We start from the raw sequence: 12,915 nt of genomic DNA on the forward strand, positions 1-12,915 counted from the left end.
TCTTGGACGGAAAAGCTAGCAGGCGATAGGCTCTTGCATCACGCTTCCCGAGACAAAAAGCCTCCGTTCCTTTGTGAATAATGAATAAACCAGTGATGACTTGTTTCTTTTGAATTTTTCATCAGAGTACGTCGGAGATTTATATTCATCACTGGTATAGCCATACGTACCCATGTGACAACATAGCCGGGTTACATAAGCCATATTCTGTTGTGAGCAGCGAAATGATTCAAGAAAGCCACATGCTAACACAACCCGTGAACAGAAAACATATCTTTGAATGGCTAGGTTGGAATACATTTGGAATACAGGGCTAATGACTTTACAACAGAGTTCTGTCATACTGTCCGCCGCACAGACGTGTTTAGCTACTCATAACTATCAAATAACTAAAATTCTGGGGCGGCCCGGTAGTCCAGTGGTTAGCATGTCGGCTTCACAGTGCAGAGGTACCGGGTTCGATTCCAGCTCCGGCCTCCCTGTGTGGGGTTTGCATGTTCTCCCCGGGCCTGCGTGGGTTTTCTCCGGGTGCTCCGGTTTCGTCCCACATTCCAAAAACATGCGTGGCAGGCTGATTGGACGCTCTAAATTGTCCCTAGGTGTGAGTGCGAATGGTTGTTCGTTTCTGTGTGCCCTGCGATTGGCTGGCAACCGATTCAGGGTGTCCCCCGCCTACTGCCCGAAGACAGCTGGGATAGGCTCCAGCACCCCCTGCGACCCTAGTGAGGATCAAGCGGCTCGGAAGATGAATGAATGAATAAAATTCTTAACTGCCATACATAAAGAAGTCAAACGCTTTCCATGAAACGTGCAGGCACGGAACGGCCAAAAGATGTCCGCTACGGACTTTCTGTTCTTTCAGACAAGATTGGATTCAAGGCGGACAATGACATTTTCCAGCAATCTGTCAGCTCGGCGAAGCAGCTGCATGCCCACACCGACGTGTCTGCCCACCGCCTTCTCCCCAAACACTCACTTGATGCAACAAAGCCCGAATGGCAATTTGACGTTCGCTTTGCAACAAAGCAAGGGAGCTGATGACAGACTCCCAATTATCTCTGGAAAACTCGTCAAAAGCACAATAGCACCCGAGGCCTGCTGAGCAACAATCAATCGAGCACATATTGGATAGATTCGGCAACGGTCGGACCAAGTTTGTCTTTGAAGGACACCTGGAATCCAATCTAAAATAGCTGCTGCGAACAGAGACGGCAGACTTGTTTTTGCATGGACAGCTGACGAGCAAAGCTGAAAACTCAAATTTGTGGCAATGTGGCATCTCTGGCCTCGTCCTGCATACGTGGTTCATTTTCAGTAGCTGATTCCGATGGGAGAGCCGATTCCATACAATCCAATAAAAATGGGGTCACTTGGGAGTGCCCTGCATGGTAATCCGTGACATTTAAGGCAGTCTCGTCGGTCCATTAAATTTTCGAGTGATTGACATGCCGATGACGTGCCCTTTGCGCCTCGTCGCCTACGTTCCGAATGATTTACAATTATAAAAGTAGCACTTCATCTGTGGCATACAGAAGGACATCATCATGATGTTTGTCGCTGGGAATGTATCGTCCCATATTATGGGCGCTCTGCTTTGTATATGTAATGCCACATTTCCAAGGCGATCAATACTCCTTCTAAGATTCTGCAGGCATTTATCGATTGGAATGTTTTTCAACAGTAAAGCTGTAGAAATGTGCACAATTACTGGGAAACATTAGCCCTAAACTGCGTGAAAGTGATTTTTCACTTTTCAAGAAGTCATTTGAAAAGAAAGCACTGACATAAAGTTCCATCGTGGACCTCTTGAGACAGCAAACTAGCTAAAATGCAAACCAATTAACAGTCAAGTGCAATAAATTAATCAGGTGTTATTTAAAGAGCTTTATTCTACAATACAACTCAGCACTTGAATTATTAGGACTTGTCTTTCAAAGTAATGTGCAACTTTTTCTTTGAAAAATAATTTGGATGTTTTTCTGACATTTATAATAATAATAATAATAACACATTTGTGCCTTTCAAGACACCTGCTTCAAAACACAATTAAGATACAATCAATCGCGCACACAATTAAAAAACACAAACTTATGATTCATTCATGGACAAATTATTTATCATGCTCAGCCATCATTACGAGACTAGATTACAAATCTAGCGACTCTCCCTTCCAGCGAAAAAACTAAATATCAATTACAGTTTTGCCTTGACGCCGGAGCACTCCACAACACCCGCAGTGAGCATCTTATCAATTTCAGAGGATTTGCACCCGTATTCCTTCAGAACCTCCACAGTGTGTTCTCCGATAAGCGGCCCAGGATTGACGCACACCTGCGCGGGGGTCCGGGAGAGGAGAGGGGCCGGCCGAGGGCTTTCCTTCCCGTTGGAGTCCTTCACGAAGGAAGCCCTGTCACTGTTGTGCGGGTGTGAGCTCACCTGGTCAAGCGACAACACGGGAGTCACGCAGGCATCTGTCCCATCAAAAATCCGCAACCAGTCCGCCTGTGTCTTGGAGGCGAAACGCTCCGAGAAGATCCGACGGAGCTCTGGCCAGTCCGAGAAACTCATTTGTGGTGGTAACTGGTCCTCGTCTAATTTCAAGCCTTGGTGGCAAAAACACAATAACCACAACACATGTTACGGGACACTTTTTTTTTTTTAACTCAAAAATTGACTTTTTTTTTTTGTTCAGGAAGATAAAACTAGCTTATATTTCAGTTTAATAGATTTCACAACATTGTACGTACAGTACATCACTTGTAATGTCCCAAAATAACGACCATCGTCACAAAGGACCACATACTGTAATTGTCTTAACGTCAACGAGCTTATGCGAACATAAAAATGGGGAGCGACAAAGCAACAGATATTGCTGGCGCAACATGTAGACGGATAATATAACGCTATGAGCAGGCATATATTCTTTATCCTCTGGAAAGCATGACTAATGTAACTTCGGCTTGCTGAGGATCAGCATGTTGACTCTTTTTGGGTTTTTGGGTTATGGTGCCCCCGGGAGGCCAATGCACACCCACCAGAAGGAGCAACGCTGGTATCTATTGAAATTAAGTTAAAAAAAATTAAAATCTGGCAAAAATGGCTCCATTTATTTACATTCTATTGAATGATGACATGACTGTATGTTCCAATGAAATATTAGTGTTATTTTTCTGATAAAAACAAAAAACAAAACAAAAACACGAATTGTTTTGCTGTCGCTTTAAGAAGTTACGAATTACAGAAGTACCGTAAAAGTAACAGGTGAAAGTAATATGACCTCCTCTAAACTTCTGAATGCACTTCGAACTGGTCATTTGAGTGATTGTTCCATATTTAGCGAAATGACCAAACTCATAACAGAAACTCTCATCCAAGAAGTACATTCACTTCTACGGCTTTCTGGGATGCATTCGGTCTTTGTAGCAACCTGCCGATGAGGCGCGACAAGGTCATTTGTAAGAGCACGGTTACATAGAGGTCAACAAACCTCGTAGCAGCTCCTTGTAAAACTGCGGCTCAATGGCGCCCACGGCCACGTGCTCGTCGTCGGCCGTGCGGTACGTGTCGTAGAAAGGAGCGCCGCCGTCCAACATGTTCTCCCCGCGAGGACGATCCCACAAGCCGATGCCGCGGGATTTCCACACAAATGAGCCCATGTAGGCGGCTCCTTCCACCTGGAAGCAGAAATCGGAAAGGTGTACGCTTTGTGATCTTATGTAACGTTACTCAGAGGAAAGTAGTAAGCAGTGTCGAGGAAGTATTTTGAAGTGATACATGTCGATAGAGAGACTAATAAGATCTTTGTAGGTCAGGGACGGACAGGTGAGGTTTAACCTGTTTTTTTTTTAAACTCAAATCAAATTTATTTAAATAAATGTTCCAGGGCAAAATATATTTTTTTTACATTTTTAGGACAGGGCTGTCAATTACTTGCTTTTTTGCTCTACATGACAGGTCACTAAAGTGACAACGGCGTCATAGTCGCCCTTTTGACTGTCACGAGCGATGGTACTCGCCACGGGGGGTGTTAAAATGGCGTGCAGATATGCCTCGTGATGGTAACCTGACGGACAAAACACACGTTTCTTGAGATGGACATCAGACCAAAAGAGCCTAAAGGGAGGGCTTGCTTGTCTCTGACACTCGACTAGGCGCCGCTAATGTCTCCTTTGAGTGCATCACCAAGGGGAAAATCACACGTTACGACGGGGCTTTTGGTGACCCAGTCTATCAGACAGATTTTTATTTATTTTTTGACGACAAACATTTTCCTGCTTTTGGTGTCAAACATTGACATGACAAAGAAATAGAATATCAATGACTTCCAGAAAGCCTGCCATTTAGAGTCAATCATATCGCCATCTTTTTTAATTGGTAGGGGGACTTTCTGACTAAAAGGATCAAGTCCTTGTGCTTTTTCGGGGGACATTGTCAGGCCTCATATGAAGAGACATTAATTTTATCCTGCAGAGGTGAAGAATTATAGAACACCCGCGAACTGCCTGTTTTAGATCAAATGGAATTTTGTTTTGAATCAATTAAATGATTGAAACCAACCATTCGCATGAAAGATTTCATTTTGGGACAAATCATACAGTATCGATCAAAATGATAGTAGGATTAATATGGACTAAAACCTTATCTCAGTGGGGAATGACAGAAATTTGTCACCATGGACGAAGTTTGCTTGTTGGTGAGGGTCACGAGTTGGATTGTGGCGTTCCCCAAGGTTCAATTTTAAGTCCAACACTTTTTAATTTGTACGACATGAGTTTTCACAGTTGTGCTGATGATATCCAGTTTTACATTTCCGTTTTCCTAACAACGACAGCGCAATTAATTGTCTTTTTTAACTATATTTTGAAAATTAGGCCTGAATGATGGTATGAGCAAGTGTCAAATCAAGACCAAAATCTGAGATGCAAGCAAGTTTCAGAAACACCACTAATGAATAAGATATGGCAATCTTTTTTTTTCTCTCCTCTCTGTCGAATCATTTACGCACTAAGTGCACATAAATTTGTTTGCTGCGTGGCTCCTTTTAGAACCTTCGATATTTAATCCTATCAAATTCAGAATTACAGATCGATACGGCGACCTCTCTTTGCTTACCATGCTGGAGTCGATGATCTGCCCTTTCCCTGACTTTGTTCGCTCCAGCAAAGCCAAGACTATGCCAAGGGCACATGTGAGCCCGCCGCCCGCAAAGTCGGCCAAGAGATTCAGCGGTGCGTACGGCTTCTCTCCTCTGCGACCCAGGCAAGATAAAAGCCCTGCGAGCAGCAATGGATCAGACAAACACACAAAGAAGGAACGAAGAAATAAACGTGCAGTGATAGCATCACAAAGAAAGTATGAGACAACTTGCAAGAGTCCAAGTGCAGTAATTTTGATCTTCCTTTCACATTGGATTAATTTTGCCGGTACACAAACAATTTGTATCTTGAACAAGCTCGATAATTGGATTACATTCCATACGTGTCTTCTTACCTGACATGGCCAGGTAATTGATGTCATGTCCAGCCGCTGTGGCATACATTCCGCTTTGTCCGTATCCTGTAAGGCGTGCGTACACTAGACTGGGATTTTCCTTTAGCAAGTCCTCTGGACCAAGACCGAGTTTCTCCATCACACCTGAAACATCATAAGATAGATGATTTGTACTTATCAACATTGTGTTCCCCCGCTACACTGTCATTCATCATTCGCGCCTCACTACGTCATGTTTTTTGAGCCATCATTTTTTGTTGCGATTTGCCAGTGAAGTACATAATTCAACTTGGGTATTGTTTGTGGTCAATATTGTTTTAAAATGTTATAAGAAAACAATGTATTATTTGAAAAAAACAAAACAATAACCGTAATATTGAATCGCAAATCACAGTATAATCAATAGTCTTGATATAAATCTACAAGTATTGTGATTTGAATCAAATCGGGACATATATGAATCATACCACCCCGAGTGGAAAGTATGTACAGTTCCTAAATAAAGATTGTCATGGTCCCACCTTTGCGGTAGGGCTCCAAGACGACGTCGGACTGGACACAGAGCTTCCGGAGCAGAGAGACACCCTCTGAGGTCTTCAGGTTGATGGCCACAGAACGTTTGCCGCGAGCCTGCATGTCCATCGAAGCCCCGGCCTTAGTGCGGTCTACGCGGACCACATTGGCGCCGAAATCGGCCAGGATCATCCCGCAGAACGGTGCCGGAGCAAGGCCCGCCAGCTCGACCACACGGACTCCAGCCAAGGCCATTTTGAAAACACTGCATACAAATGTTTACAAAAATACATATTGTTTTTCTTTAAATCGATTAACAGACATTGTAACTGTTCAGGAACTGCTGATGTTTAACCCTAATTATGATGGGAATTATTATTTGAAAATCTGTAATGACTGTGAGCAAGGAAAGCCACAGAAGCTCATGCACTTCCAAAAGTTATTTGAACGGGACAAACAGTCAAACATACAAATACAGTTGCAAGGAGCTGCTGTAGTCGACAACTCACACCCAGACACTCACACCTAAACTGACTCCAACTCTTGACTTCACTCACTAGACCTTCAAAAAGCAAGCGACTATTACGTGCAGTAATCACAATTTCTAAAAACATTTAACAAATTCTGTGTTATGTTTTTATGCGTCTTATTTTTCTGTATTGAAAGCAGCGTGGAAAAATGAATCGTTTCGGGGAAGCTGGAACGGATAATAATGACAATATTGATGTCAATTAATTTTAACTGGGAAAATTTAGTTCATATACACTCAAATTGTGTTTGTTCGTGTAACGAATTAATATCACAAGCCGTATTTCAAAAAGATATATGAGGATATCAGGAAAAGAGAAGTGTCCGCGGTCCCTTGAACTCACCACGGCTAAAAACAAAGCTAAGTTACTCGTGTTACGAGTCACGACGCAGACATCTCAACTAAAGTACAAACTATTCCAAAGTCCAAAGTCACACTCTCATGTTTTCTGTTGGCCAGTTGCTGCTAAGTGCGACTTTTCCCAACGTGCGACGCACACGACAAACACACGCAGTAATATTCGACAAGTAGTTGTTTTTTTTTCTATCGCTACAAAAAAAGAACAAAATCAAATTTGGCCAACCTAACCTGTATTTTGATTGCCCGGTGAAATTGTTCCTCCTGAAGAGTTGAATTACTGTGTGAAGTTGCGCGCGCAGCCAGCATGGATCACGTGACTGAAATCGTTGGAGATGATCAAGCCGTTCCGTGTCACGTGATCAGACAATTTACTCTTAATAAAACCCGCACACTTTTAATACACATAGGTCATAAGAGTTCACTTGGCTAAAGCCGCCGTGGAATTCAATGTATGGTATTCATTCATACGTTATAAAAAGTATTTGCTAACATTGTACACTGGATCCTACCTCCTTGTGTTCGACGACCTACGCTGATATAAAAGTGAGCATTGCACATGGCTGTGCTACCTCAATGGCTTCTGGGAATTTGAGTTTTTGATGGTGCGCCGTTGAATTAAAACGAAAATAATTCGAATGTATAAAATAACGTGTTTACGTTCAGAGCATATTAAATAATTCATTTGTGATTAAAATGGAAGCAAAAAATATGCTTCGTGTCAAAATCGTTGGCAAACTTACACATATTTTTTAAATGTATGACACGCACAAGCAGTGTGACTGTGTTAAGTGGCTTGTTAACAACATACGATGCTTATAATAAAGAAAAAAATATTCATTCAGCACAATAAATATTTCAGAATACTGTACATATTACGGCAGGGCAGCTCTTTCGAGAGGCTGCATGTGTTGGGAGAATATATACAGGAAAATTATTCACTTCTGTACTTATTTTTCTGCCAATAAACTTGTGATTCAACGTGATAAGAAGCACACAAGGCTGCGCATGAAGAGTTGCTTGTGGCACATTCTTCAAAATGTCAAAGCACAAAAGAGATATGAAAAATATCGCTTCTCGTGAGTCAGGTCAGATTTTCTCGCCGTGACCTTTCTTGATATTTATTTGTTGTTGACATATAAAATAATATAAATCTGGACGCCAAGCTTTGAATTTTCCGACTCTTCTTAGCTCTCTCATTTCAGTGCAATGGAAGGGAATCGTGGGATCCTGCTGAATATCTAAATTTGCAAAGTTGCAAAGAAATTGCTAGTTTATTAATCATGATAATAAACATACTGTTGCCAATTTAAGTGAGTTATATGAGCCCCGGGAAACGCAAAAGGATGGAATCTAAAACTAGCACGCTGTATAAAGTGGAAATTGAATTTAAAATCTCTGCCTCCCTCTATTGGCCATATACTATAACTGCACTTGACAGCGACCCATGACCTAAGCTTTACTGTACAGTGGTGGATGGTCCTTGCTTGAGAACCCCTTTTTAATTAATTTGAGCTTTGAAAAAGTCGCCTCTTAGAGAAAAAAGTACAAACCCAATTCCAGTGAATAAACCACAAGACAATGTTATTCCAATTACCGGTATGTTCAACCTATATCTCATGGAATACATGACAAAGACTGGCCTGCCTGCAGTCCAGATCTGTCTCCCGTTGAAAACGTGTGCCCCATCATCAAGCATAAAATACTATCCCTACATCAAGCAAGAATTGAAAAGAATTCCACTGACAAAGCTTCAATAATTTGTGTCCTCAGTTCTCAAACATTAATTAAATTCAAAATTCTGTTGTGTTTTTCTTTTTGTTAGTATTATTGGGTGCATATATCAGCATGAGCTAATAAGATGCACACTTGATTCCTGGGTAAATGACATTTAACCCTTTCGTACAGCAATAATGATAACCTGTAACATGATAAGCTGTCCACTGTGGTAAATATCTTGCATTTGAGGAAACACAATGGAATGGCTCCCATAGGAGGGATCACAACAATGTCATGCACGGAGCTGTGCCGCAAGACCTTTCCTGTAATATCACAGTCAGGAAGTCAGGTTTCCCTGTAAACAAAAGGTCATGAGAAGCATCCAGAAAGGACGCCATGCTGTGAATAACCACGCATCATCACTTGCCGCAAAATAAACAAAAAAATCATTCTACATGCCTCAATACTATCCAACGTTATCCTCTCAAACAACGGTGAAGTAAGTCATATTCTTTTGGAGAACAGTCACAAGAATAAAGTTGTATTTTCACAGGACAAATAATTAAAAATGTATGAGGATAAAGTTATGTACAGCTCATGAACCCAACGAGGCTCTTGTTGGAGTGTTTGTTTGCTGATATGACGACATTAGCAGATGCCAACTTTGACACGCTTGCATTATTGTTCTGAACAATTAGTCGTACATGACGTGGGCGTGGTTAATTGGAAACGCAGACGGCTTGGGAACAATGGCGGGGTGGTGGACCAGCTGTTTTGAGAGTCGTCGTGAGGTCTAAACGTCCGGGTGGGAGACAGTACAGGCGTCTGCATACGTGATGCAGATAGAGTACATGCAAATTAAATTACAGTCTAAGTGGCAAAAGAGCTACCGTTCTGTAGAAGAATAAAAACATGAAAGTGATGATTAAAAAAAGCCTCTGGTAAAAGTACTGACCAGTGCTTGAGAGATTTGTTCAACCAATAGCTAGCTAGCATCAGCCTAACTTTTATGCTATCAAAACAGCATGTTCACATCCCTTTGCTAATGTTCCAAACTGACTAACTAAATTAGCTCATGCTAACAACGAAAATATAGCGAAATATATACGTCACAGCAAACTCCCTTCCATCACAGGGGTTACATTCCAGACCATCCCCGTAAATAGTGAAGTAAAAATATTGTACGTACGGTGGTACGGTGTACCAATCCCTTTGTTTACAGTAAACCACAAATAAACCTTTCATAATCATTTCACAATATACATTAGTAATAATGTCCAAAGATGGACATTATGAAATAAACCTACAGCGATGGCTTTCTGTAGGCGTAAAAAGTAGGATTAAGGAGTATTTCACATTCAATAATCTTCAGCAAAAGCGAGGCTACAAATATTTCCAGTTTTCTCACTTCTTATTTTCAAATTTACACAGTATCAAATACTGTATAAGTATTATCTCCCGCTAGTTACAGCTTTTGTTTTTTTTTTTTTAAATAATCACCCGCAGAGATACAAAAAGAATAACAAGCCGATTTGGACATGTAAGCAATAGAAAGTACATATGTTTTCAAATTGAAGCAGTAAAAGTAAAAAGTCAGTATGAACAAAAGTATTTTGTCATTTCCCACAAATGCGAATAATTCACAACAGAACCCTTATCAAAAAAAACGTGGTTTTTTTTTTAGGTACCAGTGGGAGTTGGTGTTATCCTCAGCAACGGATGCGGGGATGTGCCGGTGTTTTCTCCACGGGGCTTTTTAAACGACATCCTCAAAACTGAGGAGGGGGAAAAAAAACATTGGGAAGTGAGAGCGGAGCCAAGAACGTACTACATCCTGTACTGTGAAGATAAAACACAGGTACAACCTTAAGTTGGGCGGGACAAATTTGAGCACAATCATCCTGAGCGATTCTTGTGTGGTGTGAGGTGGGGCCATTTTTTTTTCTCCCAGCTACACATTCAGACAATTGGCTGATTTGGAGCAAGAATTCTCCCTTCGAGTCAAAGTCAGCAAAGGACCAATTCTCGGATGTCTCGAAGGAGAGTATCCTGAGCGATTACCTTGTGGTGTGGGCCATGTAAAGAGTGATTTTTCTTCACGTAAGCGTTTTTTTTTTCCCGCTAAATGGGTTACATTAGAATATTTTTCACCTCTACCGATGAAAGTCAGCAAATGCTCAGTCTTTGACATGCATGGGAAGCGTTTCCACCGCTGGACTGATTACAATAAAAGTCGGCCAAGTGCTTTCTCGGGAAGATGTAAACTTGGGGAAAAAAAGGAATGTTATTACTGGCAGCTACTAGTGTGTCTGTTCACACACTAGAAAAAAAACCCTCTGGTGAGTTTCCCACATTATGGCTGACTTTTTGAAAAATAGTAAGAATTAATGCCACACTTAACAAACCAGAGCAATAGTGATGCGGGGAATAACATCCGACACAAGTACGAGAGTAAAGTCATCAAAAAAATAAAACGCAAGTCCAAATAAAATTGTAAAATGAGTCCAAATATATTTAGAAGTTATAGTTACTCATTAGTTCCGATTCAGGATCTACTCAAGTTTTCCCTGATCCTATTTGGATAGCCAAGCTTTTATTTGATGGTTCTTCAAGCAGCAGTCAGCCTTGTGGCAGGTGGTTGGCCTTTCCGCAGTTAAGAATCTCACGATCCCTGACTTTCTGACTATAGTTAGCCACGCTAGCCTTCGAGCTCAAACCGCAGCTAAATATAGCCTGCCGGATGCATTGTTTATTATTCAAAACATCTCTTTAAAAAAAATAAAAAGGCGCTTCACCTCGAAAACAAATTTTGAATGTGTGTGTGCCCCCCACCATAATTCCACTTTTGAAAAACTATTTATTCTTGTATCAGCACAACTAATGAGGGTGCTTTTTCCTTATGATTTTTGTACATATTGGGTAGTGGTCCCCCCCACGCCCCAACCACCCCGTAACAACTTTAATCTTACACGATTACAACTTTTCCTTCAAAACAAGACAATTTGAATCCGATACAGGGGTTGGGGTGCCTCGATTGGCTTTGCTTCCCAAAACCAGATTAAAGTTATGCTCCTTTGGCACAACAACAACAAATGATGTATTTTGGCCGCTCCCAGTTGATCTTTTAAATCATGCAGTAAATAAATCATGACGATCTTCAGATACTGGCACAGAATTGAACAAAAAGTATTTTGTAGAGAAAGAGCAGGAAAAGTTATGACTCCCACAAGTCAAGGCTTTGAACATGTGTCCAAGATTGAAATCACCCCTTGAGGTAAGATTGCAGGAATGAAATGCCAGCAAAGCTTAAAAAAAAAAAAAGATGTGAATAACTAAGTAACATAACCATTTCTAAGAAATGGAATGTATTCGGCAGAATGGCTGCTGACTATTGTTATGAAATGACAGTGCTTGTTGCTAGGCAAATTTCAAAGCCCAGAAAGTCCAAATTGGCAGATGCCATTCTGCACACTCTGTTGCCCCACTCAACACAGAGAAAGTTGGCAGACCCCTGCCCCCCCACCTCCGCCCTCTCCCCCAGCCCCCAAATACAAACTGTGCAAGTGAATCACTACAACAACAAGCATTATTTAGCAAGATTCCGTCTGATTTGTGGCATGGTGCACAGCATCATTTGCCTTGCACTTGCTGATTCTAATTCGGGAGATTTTATTTTTATTTTTTTGGGGTGGCATATAAAGTTATTCACTTTTTATAATATTTCCCACATCGTTACGATGCCCAAGCGATGACCTCTTTTTGATGTATGTGATGTTGTCCTCGCACACAATGAGGACAACCTCCAGCTGTTTTGTGCGTTTTCCTGTTATGTGGATCACATACTCAATGTGCTCTTTTTCAAGGTGGACTCGCCCTCATGGCGCAACACAATGGCGGTCGTCCCCGCCGTCTATTTTTAAAAGCGGGACAGCAGATGAAAACGCCTCAGCCGAAGACGTTTGGGTGTGCGTTCGTTCTCGTTAGCGAGCCGCATTATTTGCGCCAGCAGATGAATATGTTAGCCGTTTATTCAAATCATATCACCCTGAAGGCTGCAGGTGTGCCGTAGGTGTGTGTGTATCGGTGGTGTGACGTAACCAAATACAAATAATCTGGAACTGTACTTAAATTTAAAAAAAAAAAATCGGGATTTGCTATTTATTAGCATGACTGCTATGTATGGATTGTTAATAAAATTATAAAGTACATTTCAGCAGTTGGCTTTATTTTTAATTGACTGTTAAAAAATGGGAGGCGGGGCTAAAACTGTCATTTTCGTTAGTACAACTTGAAAATGGAAATTATTG

General features: G+C 41.4%; 1 protein-coding gene across 4 annotated transcripts in view; it reads right to left on the minus strand.

Moving 5' to 3' along the window:
* Positions 1 to 1,864: 1,864 nt before the first annotated feature.
* Positions 1,865 to 12,915, minus strand: part of amacr (alpha-methylacyl-CoA racemase) — a 35,587-nt gene continuing 24,536 nt past the window's right edge. For 2 of the 4 annotated variants that reach the window (XM_052050804.1, XM_052050803.1), the window contains exons 4-8: positions 6,012 to 6,268; positions 5,491 to 5,634; positions 5,113 to 5,273; positions 3,488 to 3,674; positions 1,865 to 2,603 (exon numbers count right to left, since the gene is read on the minus strand). In XM_052050804.1, coding sequence (XP_051906764.1) covers positions 2,194 to 2,603; positions 3,488 to 3,674; positions 5,113 to 5,273; positions 5,491 to 5,634; positions 6,012 to 6,258 — 1,149 coding nt within the window. In that variant the 5' untranslated portion in view covers positions 6,259 to 6,268 and the 3' untranslated portion in view covers positions 1,865 to 2,193. The other 2 variants (XM_052050802.1, XM_052050805.1) reach the window with 2 other exon arrangements.

Source organism: Hippocampus zosterae, chromosome 18 (genome assembly GCF_025434085.1).
Source record: "Hippocampus zosterae strain Florida chromosome 18, ASM2543408v3, whole genome shotgun sequence".
Taxonomy (NCBI): Eukaryota; Metazoa; Chordata; class Actinopteri; order Syngnathiformes; family Syngnathidae; genus Hippocampus; species Hippocampus zosterae.